The sequence below is a fragment of the Haliotis cracherodii genome, unplaced genomic scaffold (assembly GCF_022045235.1).
Source record: "Haliotis cracherodii isolate W230 unplaced genomic scaffold, xgHalCrac1.p SCAF_39, whole genome shotgun sequence".
NCBI classification, from domain to species: Eukaryota; Metazoa; Mollusca; class Gastropoda; order Lepetellida; family Haliotidae; genus Haliotis; species Haliotis cracherodii.
The window spans coordinates 753,939-772,070 of record NW_027266296.1 but is presented as its reverse complement, the minus strand read 5'-3'; the positions used below and the strand labels follow the sequence as shown (position 1 = coordinate 772,070).

The window sequence follows — 18,132 nt, the reverse complement described above, 5'->3', positions numbered from 1 at the left end:
ACAACCCCAATCTTCCACTCTCACACCCCAACATTCCACTCTCACACCCCAACCTTCCACTCTCGCACCCCAACCTTCCACTCTCACACCCCAACCTTCCACTCTCACACCACAACATTCCACTCTCACAACCCCAACCTTCCACTCTCGCACCCCAACCTTCCACTCTCACAACCCCAACCTTCCACTCTCACACCCCAACCTTCCACTCTCGCACCCCAACCTTCCTTTCTTACACCCCAACCTAACACTCTCACAACCCCAATCTTCCACTCTCACACCCCAACCTCCCTCTCTCACAACCCCAACCTAACACTCTTACAACCCCAATCTTCCACTCTCGCACCCCAACCTTCCACTCTCACAACCCCAATCTAACACTCTCACAACCCCAATCTTCCACTCTCGCACCCCAACCTTCCTTTCTTACACCCCAACCTAACACTCTCACAACCCCAATCTTCCACTCTCACACCCCAACCTCCCTCTCTCACAACCCCAACCTAACACTCTCACAACCCCAATCTTCCACTCTCGCACCCCAACCTTCCACTCTCGCACCCCAACCTTCCACTCTCACAATCCCAACCTTCTGCTCTCGCACCCCAACCTTCCACTCTCACAACCCCAACCTAACACTCTCACAACCCCAACCTTCCACTCTCACACCCCAACCTTCCACTCTCACACCCCAACCTTCCACTCTCACAACCCCAACCTCCCACTCTCACAACCCCAACCTTCCACTCTCACACCCCAACCTTCCACTCTCACAACCCAACCTTCCACTCTCACAACCCCAACCTTCCACTCTCACAACCCCAACCTTCCACTCTCACGCCCCAACATTCCACCCTCATGACACCAACCTTCCACTCTCAAAACCCAAACCTCCCACTCTCACACCCCAACATTCCACCCTCATAACCCCAACCTCCCACTCTCACACTCCAACATTCCACCCTCATGACACCAACCTCCCACTCTCACATCCCAACATTCCACCCTCATGACACCAACCTCCCACTCTCACACTCCAACATTCCACCCTCATGACACCAACCTCCCACTCTCACACCCCAACATTCCACTCTCACACTCCAACATTCCACCCTCATGACACCAACCTTCCACTCTCACACCCCAACATTCCACCCTCATGACACCAACCTCCCACTCTCACACCCCAACATTCCACCCTCATGACACCAACCTCCCACTCTCACACCCCAACATTCCACCCTCATGACACCAACCTCCCACTCTCACACCCCAACATTCCACCCTCACACCCCAACATTCCACCCTCACACCCCAACCTTCCACTCTCACACCCCAACATTCCACCCTCATGACACCAACCTCCCACTCTCACACCCCAACATTCCACCCTCACACCCCAACATTCCACCCTCATGACACCAACCTCCCACTCTCACACCCCAACATTCCACCCTCATGACACCAACCTCCCACTCTCACACCCCAACATTCCACCCTCATGACACCAACCTCCCACTCTCACACCCCAACATTCCACCCTCACACCCCAACATTCCACTCTCACACCCCAACATTCCACCCTCACACCCCAACCTTCCACTCTCACACCCCAACATTCCACCCTCATGACACCAACCTCCCACTCTCACACCCCAACATTCCACCCTCACACCCCAACATTCCACCCTCACACCCCAACATTCCACCCTCACACCCCAACATTCCACCCTCACACCCCAACATTCCACTCTCACACCCCAACATTCCACCCTCACACCCCAACCTTCCACTCTCACACCCCAACATTCCACCCTCATGACACCAACCTCCCACCCTCACACCCCAACATTTCACCCTCATGACACCAACCTCCCACTCTCACACCCCAACATTCCACTCTCACACCCCAACATTCCACCCTCATGACACCAACCTCCCACTCTCACACCCCAACATTCCACCCTCACACCCCAACATTCCACCCTCACACCCCAACATTCCACTCTCACACCCCAACATTCCACCCTCACACCCCAACATTCCACCCTCACACCCCAACATTCCACTCTCACACCCCAACATTCCACCCTCACACCCCAACCTTCCACTCTCACACCCCAACATTCCACCCTCATGACACCAACCTCCCACCCTCACACCCCAACATTTCACCCTCATGACACCAACCTCCCACTCTCACACCCCAACATTCCACTCTCACACCCCAACATTCCACCCTCATGACACCAACCTCCCACTCTCACACCCCAACATTCCACCCTCACACCCCAACATTCCACCCTCACACCCCAACATTCCACTCTCACACCCCAACATTCCACCCTCACACCCCAACCTTCCACTCTCACACCCCAACATTCCACCCTCATGACACCAACCTCCCACTCTCACACCCCAACATTCCACCCTCATGACACCAACCTTCCACTCTCACACCCCAACATTCCACCCTCACACCCCAACATTCCACCCTCACACCCCAACATTCCACCCTCACACCCCAACATTCCACCCTCATGACACCAACCTCCCACTCTCACACCCCAACATTCCACCCTCATGACACCAACCTCCCACTCTCACACCCCAACATTCCACCCTCACACCCCAACATTCCACCCTCACACCCCAACATTCCACCCTCACACCCCAACCTTCCACTCTCACACCCCAACATTCCACCCTCATGACACCAACCTCCCACTCTCACACCCCAACATTCCACCCTCATGACACCAACCTTCCACTCTCACACCCCAACATTCCACCCTCACACCCCAACATTCCACCCTCACACCCCAACATTCCACCCTCACACCCCAACATTCCACCCTCACACCCCAACATTCCACCCTCATAACACCAACCTCTCACTCTCACACCCCAACATTCCACCCTCACACCCCAACATTCCACCCTCATGACACCAACCTCTTACTCTCACACCCCAACATTCCACCCTCACACCCCAACATTCCACCCTCACACCCCAACATTCCACCCTCACACCCCAACATTCCACCCTCATGACACCAACCTCTCACTCTCACACCCCAACATTCCACCCTCACACCCCAACATTCCACCCTCATGACACCAACCTCTCACTCTCACACCCCAACATTCCACCCTCACACCCCAACATTCCACCCTCATAACACCAACCTCCCACCCCAACATTCCACCCTCATGACCCCAACCTTCCACTCTCACAACCCCAACCTTCCACTCTTAAAACCCCAACCTCCCACTCTCCCCCAAGTAAGTACTGACCTCCTGGACCATCCTCTCCTGATCCTCTCTGTCAGCCAACCAGCACAGCTCCTCCTTGGTCATAATGTAACCAATGGGAACCTCATAGTCTGGGGGTCGATCTCCTCCACACAGCTCACACCCAGGCCGCGTCGGTTTGTTTATAAATGTACACGCTGGACACTCCCAACCAAGCGTCTGAAAACAAACAAGCTAGATTCAAACCAGCAATTGGATCCTGGCATGACTAAGGGAAGCAACTCCACACAGCGCCATGGACCATGAAGATTAGAGGATTGATATTTGGTTGACTGGATGTCATGAAACAAGAAGTAAATAAAAAATAAAAAACATTAAAAAGTTAATCATCTAATGGATTGTGATAAGGCAGTCTGTAAAACTTGGTATATTTAAAACTGACTTCAATGTTTTTTTGCATTATGGAGGCATAAAGTGAAAAAAACAGTCCTGCACACAGCATACATCTGCACAGCTGCCCTCAATAAATACAAAAAAATATTAAAAGGAACAGTATGTTGACGATTCCGTGTGTTTTTAACTCATGCAAGAAATAATTTCAGAGTGTGACGTCACATCAAGGATTCCATTCTCAAATCAAATCAATAGAGCTCCACACAGTGAAGCCGACAACGCAAGCACTAGGTAGAGGAAACTCATGTTTCTTATCAGAGGCTTTAGTGTGTCTTTTCTTACGGATGAGTTACAAGGTACTAATTGCCAGTTTGACCAGATAAGAAGCTAGTGTTTATCAAAGCCTAGACGACAATAAAATTATGTCTCAGACAGATGAAGCCAATCACTCTCTCACTCACTCACTCCTTGTGGCCTTGCACTTCTGTCATATTGTCACATCTTTCACATTCTGTTCATGTGTTTTTCAACTGTTTCATTTTGGATAAGTCTTCACATTTTGACAAACATACATTGTGAAAATATCCCAAAATTATTTCAATTTACGAATCTATCCACCATCGAAGACCTTCGGAGAGCGAGCAACAAATGGTCATTCTGATGTGTAAAATAATATTGTCATGCACCTTGCTGTTGCAGCTGTATTAGCACATCTATAAAATTACGCAAAACAATATGTCAAGCGCACTGAAAGGCTTGCATTAGGCCTGTCTGTTCTTAGTTCAGAAAAAGTGTGTTAGTTACAAAAAAAGAGGAAACTCTGGTCATGTGACAAGCCAACACACGCGGTGTAGACACTGGAGCAGGAATGGAATAAGGCGAGCAGAGACAAGTACTCTTGGATGTTATAGCTAAAATGGATAGAATTATCATTAAACTGCCCACTTCTTATCAGAAATGACTGGGCCACTGTAACTTGATAATGCCCTCATATTGCTTGACGATGGGCCATTATCACGCAGTTGTTAGGTGACGTCATAGGGATAGGGATGGGTGACGTCATGTTCAATAGCGACGTCATCTGGTTTGTTCTATGACGTTTCCACGTTTGTAAAATTGGCTCAGTGACATTCGTGTTGACTGCAGTAAATGTTTCAAAATCGATATTGTTGTTTCTTTTAATTTGATAACAAATTCCATCCATTTTAGCTATCATAACGGTAACGCTATTTTACAGGGCATTATCATTGGCAGAAGCCCTTCGTCTGGCAGTTAATGGAAGACCTCGGGCTTCTACAAATGATAATGCCCTGAAAATTAGCGTTACACTTTTATTGTTTACAAACAAATCTTCAGAATGGTCGACAACATGTACCTTTAAGGCAATTCATATCTATATGATATATATGATATATTAGAAATAATAATATGTGTTATGGTTGCCAAAGGCTCACATTATACAACTGTTATTCCTATAATATGATATTTAGATAAGAAAACACACTTTGGTAATAATCTCTATGTATGATAGTTTGACTTCCCGTCCTTACCTCTGCTGGTGACGCAGTGGAGCTGGCTGCGAGTAGACCTCCACCAGCTGCTCTTTGAGGACTGGACCCAATCAAAGCCGGTTCATCCAAAACATCTTGTGCACTACGAATTGGACCATGAGCTCCACCCCTTCCCACAAATTGACCTTGACCTCTGCCACTGCCTTGTCGTTGACCTCTGCCAACATTTTGACCTTGACCTTTGTTTTGGCCTACAGAGGGAGCTGAACCAGATGCACGTAGAGGGTCAGCAAAAGATTCTTGGCTGCTAGCTTCTGACAGGTGTGACAGAGTGCTTCCAGAGCCAGTGGAGGCATTTGACTGTTGTCTGCTTGGAGGCCTACTTGACCTTTGACCTGCTGCTCCCTGACCCCTCAAGGGCTGTCGGAGAGCAGTCATGGTCATGTAATCTGTAACAAAATATGTAAATGCCTTAGCAACATCTTTGCAAGCCAACAACCAGTGAAGATCCAGGTTAGAACTGGTTTTCAGCAACGCATTCTTGTCAACAGAGGCGACAGACGAGATCAGGTGGTCAGACTGGCTGACTTGGTGGATGCATGTCATCATATCCTAGTTGCGTAGATCGATGCTGATGATGTCAATAACTGCACTGTTTGGTCCAGACACAGTTCCGTACATACTAGGGCTGGGATGAGTCCAAATTTACTACCCGGGTACCCAACCCCCTATTACACCCTGTAGGTCTCAAGAGATACAAAATGTCCGTTTGGGAATTTTGTTTTAGCACAGCACTTGCAAAACGTATTTAGACGATCTGGTCATGCATACACTGAAGTTATATCTTTATTCAACCATATGAAAAGTCAGAAGGAATGGGTGCATAGTCAGAAAGAAATGCGAACATTTGTGACTTGCAGTGCAACCATAGAAGTCTAGATAATTTTTGTCATTAAACTATATATCACATGAATAACCACAGATCCGGGTAGTCCTGTGGGTACCAGAGTCCTACTCAGTACCCACCCGACCCGGGTACCCGAGTTACCCCTCCCAGCCCTAGTACATACCGCCATCATATAGCTGGATCATTGCTAAGTGCGGCATTAAACAACAAATGTAGACAAGAGTCATCAGAGGATGTCAAATCTCCACCTCCCTTCCCCCTCCTGCCTCAAATTCGAAAGAACAAATCATGAGACTATATATTACTTTAAGTCCAACTTGATGGGGGCGGTCGGGTAGCCTAGTGGTTAAAGTGTTCGCTCGTCACGCCGAAGACCCTGGTTCGATTCCCGACATGGGTACAATGTGTGAAGCCCATTTCTGGTGTCCCCCACCGTGATATTGCTGGAATATTGCTAAAAGCGGCGTAAAACTATACACACTCACTCCAACTTGATGACAGTATTTCATCTATCTGTCCTTATACAAGAGCAGTTATTGAGCTATCAAAACAATACCATGGAATTTGGATTTGAAACTTTGTATTTCTATGTCAGGTACACACCACCATGAACAGAGTCGAAGTCAAACTTGTTGCCATGGAAAAGGAAAAAATATAAATTCTACAAATCACTAATAGCTAAAAGGCACCAGTTGTGCACAGTTTCAAGAAAGAGTACTGATTACTTTTAGAGATATGGTCGGGACAAACACACCACTAACAGTCAAATTCAAACTTGTTGCCATGGAAACAGGAAAAAAGAATAATAATTGATTGAATTCACAAAAACTCACCCCCACTCATTTCTGGAGGAGGCCGTCCTCCTGTTGCATTCACTGAAACATAAAATATGCCATGTATTACACAGATCTGTAACCTAAAATATATCATACAGATCTGTAACCTAAAATATATCATACAGATCTGTAACATACAATACAACATACAGATCTGTAACATGCAGTGTATCACACAGATCTGTGACACAATGTATCATACACATCTGTAACACACAATAAATCATACAGATCTGTAACATACAATACATCAAACAGATCTGTAACATACAATATATCACACAGATCTGTAACATATATCACACAGATCTGTAGCATACAATATAGCATACAGATCTGTAACATACAATATATCATACAGATATGTAACATACAATATATCATACAGATATGTAACATACAATATATCACACAGATCTGTAACATATATCACACAGATCTGTAGCATAAAATATAGCATACAGATCTGTAACATACAATATATCATACAGATATGTAACATACAATATATCATACAGATATGTAACATACAATATATCACACAGACCTGTCACATACATCATACAGATCTTAACATACAATATATCATACAGATATGTAACATACAATACATCATACAGATCTGTAACATACAATATATCACACAGACCTGTAACATACATCATACAGATCTGTAACATACAATATATCACAGATCCGTAACATATATCACACAGATCTGTAGCATACAATATATCATGCAGATCTGTAACATACATCATACAGATCTGTAACATACAATATATCATGCAGATCTGTAACATACAATATATCATACACATCTGTAACACATCTGTAACACATCTGTAACACATCTGTAACTTGATTTAACTTGCACCAGGTGCATGTTGACATGAAAACCTAGTTGCATTTTGGTCTCATAAACTTATGAAAGTTGAAACATAGGTGATGTCACCCCCAAGAAAGCCTCACAAATTACACGCAACACAGGGATTAGTGATGGTAAATAAAGCTAAGAGATATTGAGTGTGTTCAAAGATCAATGTTGTGCAGAAAAGTAAGGGTTAGCTAGACACAAATTTGATTTTTTTTTTACATGCATGCACTTGGTGCAAGTAGAGATTAATATTAGGTTGCATTTTTCCATAACAGGTTGCACTGGTGCATGTTTTATATAGTTAAATCGAGCCATGCAGATACAGGGTACAGGCAGTCTCAGTAGGTGAGGTGAAATTGGGTTTAACGTCGCGTCCAAGATTATTGCACTCATATAGCGATGTGCATGCACGGGTGTGTGTGTGTGTGTGTTTGTACTAGTCCGGACTGATGCCGATTTATAGTGCTAGCTCACTGAGATACCATGCCGCAGTTTAACATGAATACCCCACTCAGACACAGTATACTGACTCCGAGCCGACCAGTATTTATTTTAGCCCCTTAATGTCGAGCGCCAGACAGGGTAACAACAAGTACCATCTTTTAACGTCTTTAGGTATGACGCGGCCGGCGATCGAACCCCGGACCTTCCGCTCTCCGGGCGGACGCTCTTCCACAAGACCACGGAGGCAGACCGGCAGTCTCAGTAACACATAGAGACAGAGGTTGCTGTAGTCATATCTTTGTCATATCCATCTGACAGACATGATAGATGGCAAAGTACAGCCAGTCAGACCACCTGATCCTGTAAGTCGCCTCTTACGACAAGCACAGTCACATTTTGCAGCAAGCATGGGTTGCCGAAGACCTATTGCACTCCGGATCTCCATGAGTAGCCACCTACAGATACAGGCCGGCTAGGGTACAGGAAGTCTCAGTGAGACATAGAGACAGAAGTCATTATGATCATATCTTACTCATGTCCATCTGGTTTGGCTCCAAGTTGACAGACCTGGCAGTGGCCAAGTACAGATACACAGTGTGGCCAGAGGTGCGGATGTTGCATCTGTGGAGGGTATCTCGGTCTTGGGGGATCTTCTTGCCGATTATCCACCTCTGGACTTCCACAGGGAACTCATACTCAAGGTACATCTATAACATGTAAACTCAACTTTACCAAAAAATATTTTGATATTTTGCACATAGAGTGAAAAGGGAATAACTCAATTGCAGTTAGGCCACACATTTTTTATCTTTTGTTTCACAGCCCAACCTCCCCTACTTAAAAGCAGCTGGAAAAGAAATAAATTAAACAAAACAAAATTTATTTTTATTATGTCTCTCGTTAGTAGTATAGACACTCTTATACAACAAAAAATGTTATACATTATTCCATGACTACATCACTATCAGTGATTCAAGAAGCCAGCTGCAGTTTTAACTCCACGGCAGCAATACTTTCATATAAATGAATAAACGATTGACATACCAGTAGCTATTTATGTTTATGGAAAAGCTGGAATAAATCTGTGAAACATAAAATTTAAAAAAGGGTCGTCTTACTGAGATCATATCCCACTAGTGACCGGGTAGTTATTTAGCCTTGGGACGAACGATGTTTACAGGTCTTTACAGTGATGTCACTACCACAAGTGTAAAGTACATTCACCCTTGTAATGCCTGCAGGCAGCAACTGTTTTATACTCTTGAGGTCCCCAGTATCTGAATACCTTTCTCATGAGGTGCCCTTGTGTCTGAATACCCTTCTCTTGAGATCCCCTAGTGTCTGAATACCTTTCTCTTGAGGTCCCCTAGTATCTGAATACCTTTCTCTTGAGATCCCCTAGTATCTGAATACCTTTCTCATGAGGTGCCCTTGTGTCTGAATACCCTTCTCTTGAGATCCCCTAGTGTCTGAATACCTTTCTCTTGAGGTCCCCAGTATCTGAATACCCTTCTCTTGAGGTCCCCTAGTATCTGAATACCTTTCTCTTGAGATCCCCTAGTATCTGAATACCTTTCTCATGAGGTGCCCTTGTGTCTGAATACCCTTCTCTTGAGATCCCCTAGTGTCTGAATACCTTTCTCTTGAGGTCCCCAGTATCTGAATACCCTTCTCTTGAGGTCCCCTAGTATCTGAATACCTTTCTCTTGAGGTCCCCAGTATCTGAATACCCTTCTCTTGAGGTCCCCTAGTGTCTGAATACCCTTCTCTTGAGGTCCCCTAGTGTCTGAATACCCTTCTCTTGAGGTCCCCTAGTATCTGAAAACCTTTCTCTTGAGGTCCCCAGTATCTGAATACCTTTCTCTTGAGGTCCCCTAGTGTCTGAATACCCTTCTCTTGAGGTCCCCTAGTGTCTGAATACCTTTCTCTTGAGGTCCCCAGTATCTGAATACCCTTCTCTTGAGGTCCCCTAGTGTCTGAATACCTTTCTCTTGAGGTGCCCTAGTGTCTGAATACCTTTCTCTTGAGGTGCCCTTGTGTCTGAATACCCTTCTCTTGAGATCCCCTAGTGTCTGAATACCTTTCTCTTGAGGTCCCCTAGTGTCTGAATACCCTTCTCTTGAGGTCCCCTAGTGTCTGAATACCCTTCTCTTGAGGTCCCCTAGTGTCTGAATACCCTTCTCTTGAGGTCCCCCAGTGTCTAAATACCTTTCTTTTGAGGTCCCCTAGTGTCTGAATACCCTTCTCTTGAGGTCCCCCAGTGTCTGAATACCTTTCTTTTGAGGTCCCCTATGGTATCTGAAGGCTTCACTTTCAGGTTGACAGGGCAGCCGGATGTCTCTCGGTCTTCCACATGGACCTTGACGCTGGAATCAAGACATGACACCATCAAGACATGTCCTTCCCTTCAATTACAGGTAACAGATGCCTACTGATTAACGACCTTCATGTGTTGGTAGCCATAAGTCGGACACAAGCGATCTATTTACTAGACCATGGAGGCGGCTTCAAACACACTTGAAATGAAGATCTTAAAGAGAGACTGTTGTCCATTGTCTAGGGTCCATTGTAATTAACGCCTGATTTGAAACATTGTCTATGTGTAAGTTTGATGAAAGAATGCAGCCAGGTGATGAAACCACCGACCTCCTGCTCTCCGGGCAGACACCAGACACTCTATCCAATTAGTCGTGGAGGTGGTTGACTCATCGTGAATGAAGGAGTGTGTGAATGAGTGAATGGGTGAATGAGTGAATGGGTGAATGGGTGAATAAGGGAATGGGTGAATGAATGAATGAGTGAATGTGAGAATGGATGAATGAGTGAATGGGTGAATGTGTGAATGGATGAATGAGTGAATAGTGAATAAGTGAACGTGTTAATGGGTGAATGAGTGAATGGATGAATGAGTGAATGTGTGAATAGATGAATGGATGAATGAGTGAAAAGGTGAATGAGTGAATGTGTGAATGGATGAATGTGTGAATGGGTGAATGAGTGAATGTGTGAATGGCTGAGTGAGTGAATGGATGAATGAGTGAATGGATGAATGAGTGAATGGGTAAATGGGTGAATGAGTCAATGGATGAATGAGTGAATGAGTGAATTGGTGAATGAGTGAGTGACACAGTCCAACATATCACAGTGGCCTATAAATACCTATTCACTCATTCACACATTCACCCATGTACCCTTTCAGTCATTCACACATTCACCAGGCAAACTAGAAACTGAAACCATGAGCTTCATCAGGATATAATGACATGCAATCAGCCAAGTCTCAGAGCCTGGCCAATCCCTATTTCAGTCACCTGTAACGACAATCCTCAACTACTGAGGGGTTGTGTACAAACGTTCCTCACCTAATACTTTGTTCATTTATCCTTCTTTGGTGCTCCGTTTCATCCACCTTAATATCAAGTCTCACTCTCTCCATCGCCAGGCGGTTGGCGATATGTTTGGCCCGGTCACCATCACCGGTGAGAATGGCTGCCTGCAGGAGGTCCACAATCTTCTCCAGGTGGTCCTGTGGGGTCGGCTGCATCGCCCGCGGCAACCCACTCTGCATCGACGGATCATCCATTCTTTCATAAAAGAAGACAGCTGGGAACCTTTCTTTTGCTATTTCTGGAAAAATTGACAAAAGACAATGCGTGAGGAAGTATGGTTTTAAGCTGCTTTTATTGAATATCGCTTTCTATAATACGACCCCAGCTGTAGCGCAACCTCTTTGTAGAAACCTTCAATATCTATGCTAATATATATACCTGTCTATAGTTGCGGACTGAAGCACATCACCTGAGAAATCTACCTTTTAATAGTAATCTTATACAATAAATATGGGTTTGTCTTCCAATGTCTTTTTCTACGATGCTCTGTCTCACAAATAACTTAAGCACCTGACTCCATTTTGTTTTGGCAAAGAGCACCTAATTGGTGATCGTAAAAAAAGTTTGTTTTAAAGTAATTAAAACAAAAATATGTAGCTATATTCTAGCAATACCTTGCGGGGGAACCATGGCCAGGGGGCAACTACTTCATGTCAAAATCAATGCAGGTGATACATTTGGCCCTGAAACCATAAATTCCAAAATCTCTACTAATCGACAGACACAAGAAACTACCTGGTGATAAATATTCCTAGATACAATCTGGGTACAGTAAAAGAAATGGATTGATAATGTTAAAATGAGGTTCATGTTGTTAAATAAACATGTATTTTTTTAAGAAAACATATCATTTATACTTATTCTGACTCATACGTGAGGTGAGGTGAAATGAAGTTTAACGTCGCGTCCAAGACTATTGCACTTACTAGTCCGGACTGATGCCGATTTATAGTGCTAGCTCACTGAGATACCATGCCACAGTTTAACATGAATACCCCACTCAGACACAGTATACTGACTTCGAGCCGACCAGTCCTTGTTTTAGCCCCTTAATGCCGAGCGCCAGACAGGGTAACCAACAAGTACCATCTTTTAACGTCTTTTGGTATGAGGCGGCCAGGGATCGAACCCCGGACCTTCCGCTCTCCGGGCGGACGCTCTACCACTAGACCATGGAGGCGGTCTGACTCATACGCTAAAGCAATAAGGATCAGTTAGCAAGAGATGAAATATGTATTACTTTAAAGTAAAAAATATCATTTATACTTATCCTGACTCACACTTATTGCTTTAGCATATAAGTCAGGATAATGTAAAATATGTTGCTTAATACAGCAGTCAGCAATATTCCAACCACATCACAGCAGCCTTTATATAATTCAATCTCCACTGAGAACACCAGTGAGTGATAACATGGACACCACCTCACATCATCAGATCCCCATGTTAGATGGTTCTTCCATTAGGTGCTGTCCAGCTTCCGGTTCCACAAAGCGAACTTAGCGCTAAGGTCATCGCAACTCCCATCCTTTAACCTCAACTCCCATCCTTTAACCTCAACTTAACATAGTTGTAGCGCTAAGGTCATCTCAACTCCCATCCTTTAACCTCAACTTAACATAGTTGTAGCGCTAAGGTCATCTCAACTCCCATCCTTTAACCTCAACTTAACATAGTTGTAGCGCTAAGGTCATCGCAACTCTCATCCTTTAACCTCAACTTAACATAGTCATAGCACTTAGGTCCTCATAACTTCCTTCCTTTAACATAGTCTTAGCGCTAAGGTCATCGCAACTCCCATCAATTAACCTGTGCCCACGATGGTACAGTGTGTGAACCCTTCTCTCGGTCTGCCCAACTTGATTGGACATATCTTCACTCACTCACTCACTCACCTGCTTCTTTATCATGCTGACGTTTCACATGACCTTGTTCTAATTCATGGAGAATGTCCTTCACCTTCTGTGTAAAGATCTCAGCTTGTTGTCCCCCTTGTTGACCTTTCTCAAGTTCAAACACAAATTCACGTTCCTTATTGTTTTCGTAGATGCACACGTAATGCCAGTATGGCCCTTTGATGGTGTACTTCAACCCACCACTGGTGAATGTCTCGAGGGAAAAGGTCAAAAATATCTGAAACAGATCAAAAAAGCTGTGAATCATGTTGACATGTGTACATAAACAGGATTTACAATCACAGCATTTTTATCATGACATGGAAGCTAACCCCCAGGTAACCATGGTAACCCCACTATAATATCTGGACTTCAGTCATGATCATCAATAAATAAAAAATATTTGCTTTGCTTGCCAAATCATCAGTACCCTGCCTTTGTTTTGAAGTCCCAAAATCTGAAGTTCACATTTCAATGTGAATCAGAATGTCGGAGTTTTATTCAGATATGATGATTTTGTTTTTACTGAGATGCAAGCATGATCATGACTTAAGACGTACGGTAAGTAGATCATTTAGAAAACTAAACTTGTGAAATCCTCACTAATCCAGGGTGATTTATCTTTGATAAATACCCTAGACCCGTCGCCGCCATAACTTCATTTTGTAACACTGGCATCTTGGCCTCTCTTACCTCCAACTGACACAGTGAGTGAGTGAGTGAGTTGGGTTTAACGCCGCTTTTAACGGTATTCCAGTTATATCACAGCGAGTCAGCTAATGTTGGAGGAAAGCCCGAAGTGATGCAGGACTCAGACGTTTACCACTTCGGTGAAACCCATGAGCACGGGTATGGTGCTGACAAACCTAGAAACATAATCGGGGCGAGTCGGGATTCGAACCCACACGAACCGACACAGAAATTCTGTCACTCCAAGCTTGGAATCAACTACCTATCCAAATTACTCCTCAGAACTAGAATTTGTCAATGATGTGATCTATATTGTTACCCTAGTCAGCTCTTTGTTACAACACTCATCCTCATCACCCTTTCACTGTACTCAATTGGTTTCCTCTTTCTAATTGTTAATATTTGTACATTAATCCTGCATTGCTTGACAGTCATTTCTTAGAAGACGACGGATGACAAAGTAGAAACAATTTATGAATAACAATTTCTGTATTATACTGTAATAGCGACGTTCTGTTTAGCTCCTTGTCTTCTGTGAAATGTATTTTTTCTGTCTTGAGAACTGTTATCATTCGCTACATGTATCGTTTTTTATGCCGAAACCAGAAATACCAAGTAGAAAATTTGGGAGACAGTTGCCTAAAATTGGGAGACAGTTGCCTAAAATATCAAGAACTTTCCTTTTGGGTTCTGTCCAGACTGACTTCTGCTTGAGCCTATAACCCAATAGTGAGTGTAGCATGAAACAGTTTGTTTATTTTAAAATAGAACAAGGTTTTACAGATGACCTTAATATTTCTGGCTGGCCCGCCATGATATAACTGGAATAATGTTAAAAGGGCCGTTACTTACATTCACTTACTTACATTTCTTGTCAAGAATTTTGGTACAATGAATGGGGGGCACGGGTGGCCCGGTCTTCTAAAGCGCCGCGATTCGCTGTGCAGAGTTGCATCCCTTGGGCACGCCAGAAACCTATGATTGTGGGTTCGAATCCCGGTTCGCCCCGATTATGTTTCTAGGTTTGTCAGCACCATACCCGCGCTCATGGGTTTCACCAGAGTGGTAAACGTCTGAGACCTGCATTACTTCGGGCTTTCCTCCCACATTAAGCTGACACACCGCGATATAACTGTAATACTGTTAAAAGCGGCGTTAAACCAAACTCACTCACTCACTCACTGGTACAATGAATGTTATTGTATGGCCCCTGGGACACAATAAATACTTTTTTCTGTGTCCATTCCATACATTTGTACATACTAGGCACACATTTATGGTTCGCGTAAAACCCTGATGATATGAGATTAAAAAGATTATGCAACAAATATACAATTATTCAAACAATTAATATAAAAAAACATAGAAGATAGAGAAAATGAATGGTCATTAAACTACACTTGATACATACATCACTGGCTATTTGGAGGGTAGAAGTTGCACTATACACAGCCAATGGTGAGATGAGGTGAAATGGGGTTTAACGTCGCATACAAGATTATTGAACTTATAGAGTGACGTGCATGCACCTGTGTGTGTGTGTCTGCTTGTACTAACCCAGACTGATGCTGATTTATAGTGCTAGTCCACTGATATACCATGCCACAGTTTAACATGAATACCCCATTCAGACACAGTATACTGACTCCGAGCCGACCAGTCCTTCTTTTAGCCCCTTAATGCCGAGCGCCAGACAGGGTAACAACAAGTAACATCTTTAAATGTCTTTTGATATGATGTGGCCGGGGATCAAACCCAGGACCTTCCGCTCTCCGGGCGGACACTCTATAACTAGACCACGGAGGCAGTCATACACAACCAATGGTTATTGTCAACCCATCTGATGAATCTAGTTCGTGGATACAACACTCAGTAATATTACAGCTATATGACACAAGACTGTAAATAATCAAGACTGGACCAGACAATCCAGTGATTGATATCATGAGCATCGATCTACGAAATTGGGATACAATGACATGCATCAACAAAATCAGTGAACCTGACCCACCTGATCCAGTTAGTCACCTCTTTCAACAAGCATAGTCGCCTTTTACGGCAAGCATAGGTTGTGGAAGACCTATTTTAACATGGATCTTCATTTTTAATATTTAAACAAATTTCAGACAGCATCAACTAAAAGTAAACACATGAACTCATTTTGTACATAATAATACACTAACTATTAAGTTGGCATGTGTGAGAAAACATAGGGAAAAAACAGCAGTACAAAAACACAATGGCGCCATAAACATCATAAAACTACAAGTCAATTGTTCAAACAGGATGTAACTGGTCATTCTGACGTGTGCTATAAAGCTACCTGTAGCACACAAAAAACATGTAATGTGAGTTGAGTGATTGGCACTGCTTAATGACACTTCTGACATATCATCTATCATTTGGGAGGGGAGCATTCGAACATGCAACCCAAGTTCGGTGTTGGATAGATTTACAACATGGAACATATACTAGTAGTCAGCAATATTTACTAGTAGTCAGTTATATTTACTAGTAGTCAGTATTATTTTCTTGTAGTTCGTAATATTTACTGTTTGCAAGGTTATGTGGTAGTCAGCAATATGCACTGGTAGTCAGCAATATCGACTGGTAGTCAGCAATATTTACTGGTAGGCAGCAATATCTACAGGTAGTCAGCAATATTTACTGGTGGGCAGCAATATCTACTGGTAGTCAGCAATATTTACTGGTAGTCAGCAACATTTACAGTTAGCAGGATTATCTGGTAGTCAGCAATATTTACTGGTAGTCAGCAACATTTACAGTTAGCAGGATTATCTGGTAGTCAGCAATATTTACTGGTAGTCAGCAAATATTTACTGGTAGTCAGCAACATTTACAGTTAGCAGGATTATCTGGTAGTCAGCAATATTTACTTGTAGTCAGCAATATTTACTCCCTCCCTCCATCGCACCTCGCACAGTTTTTAAACAGGTCCCATACAATTTTATTCAGGATTGATACTGTCTTGACTTAGGAATTGTGTGTTTGATATTGCAACTAGAGAAATACCTACCCATGTTTTATTAATATACTGAAATACTTATAAATACATTCATAAATTTGACTCTTGATATAGTCACATAATAATGAAAATCAAAATAAACAATAACAATACTTCCTCATCACACAACACGGAAATGTATCAGCCAATGGTTGTCATAAAGTCATTGTTTACTTTTGTAAAATGTTTACACAAATTTCAAATGTCTCATCATGTGTATTGCCTCGTTTGATGAATACGTGTATGTATATAAATTTCACATATTGACACTGCTCGTACCTTGCCCCACTTGATTTTAGGTTTGAGAATGAGAAAGAAACCTGTATGATTTGGCCCTTCAAATTGCATTTATATGTAGATTATTTTAATGATAAACTAAAGACAATCATTCACAAATGTCACCCACAAAAATACAGGCGAGCTCATCGATTTTACAACATTAAAACTTTGAGCAAGGTAGATTCTACTCTACGGCATATAGGCAATGGCATCAAGCTTCTTCCCAGCGCGTGACACCTTCGTTACACTCCCGTTAGCTCCGCGAATGGGCTATTGCTGTCAGGAGCTTGCAATGGCATATACAAAGGGAAACCACTCCCATCTAAAGTATAAACTAAGATTATCTGCCCTCGTTATCCCAAAGGTCACGGACATTACTAATCGCATGCAGACACCTTCCCATATTAGCTAAAAAGTATGTTGTTTCACACTTCTGTCAGCACTGAAACAGGTAATACTCTTACTTACCAATCGACTCAACAGTTATGTGGTTTGCTTTAGCAATTAACGGTATTTCTTTTGTTAAGTCGGTGGTGCGTTCTTCATGTTGTTGAAGTGCTGATTTAAATCATTAGGTCTAACAAAATATAAAGGCAATGTTTGAAGGTAATGCTGATGATGTAAGTGAACA

General features: G+C 43.3%; 1 protein-coding gene across 1 annotated transcript in view; it reads right to left on the bottom strand.

Moving 5' to 3' along the window:
• The window catches only part of LOC139478111 (ranBP-type and C3HC4-type zinc finger-containing protein 1-like), a 37,080-nt gene that overhangs the window by 15,473 nt on the left and 3,475 nt on the right, over positions 1-18,132 (bottom strand). Inside the window, exons 2-8 of the mRNA XM_071260427.1 lie at positions 13,508-13,745; positions 11,586-11,850; positions 10,496-10,589; positions 8,756-8,930; positions 6,900-6,941; positions 5,199-5,608; positions 3,298-3,474 (exon numbers count right to left, since the gene is read on the bottom strand). Of these exons, the coding sequence (XP_071116528.1) occupies positions 3,298-3,474; positions 5,199-5,608; positions 6,900-6,941; positions 8,756-8,930; positions 10,496-10,589; positions 11,586-11,850; positions 13,508-13,745 (1,401 nt within the window). The remainder of the gene's footprint in view (positions 1-3,297; positions 3,475-5,198; positions 5,609-6,899; positions 6,942-8,755; positions 8,931-10,495; positions 10,590-11,585; positions 11,851-13,507; positions 13,746-18,132) is intronic.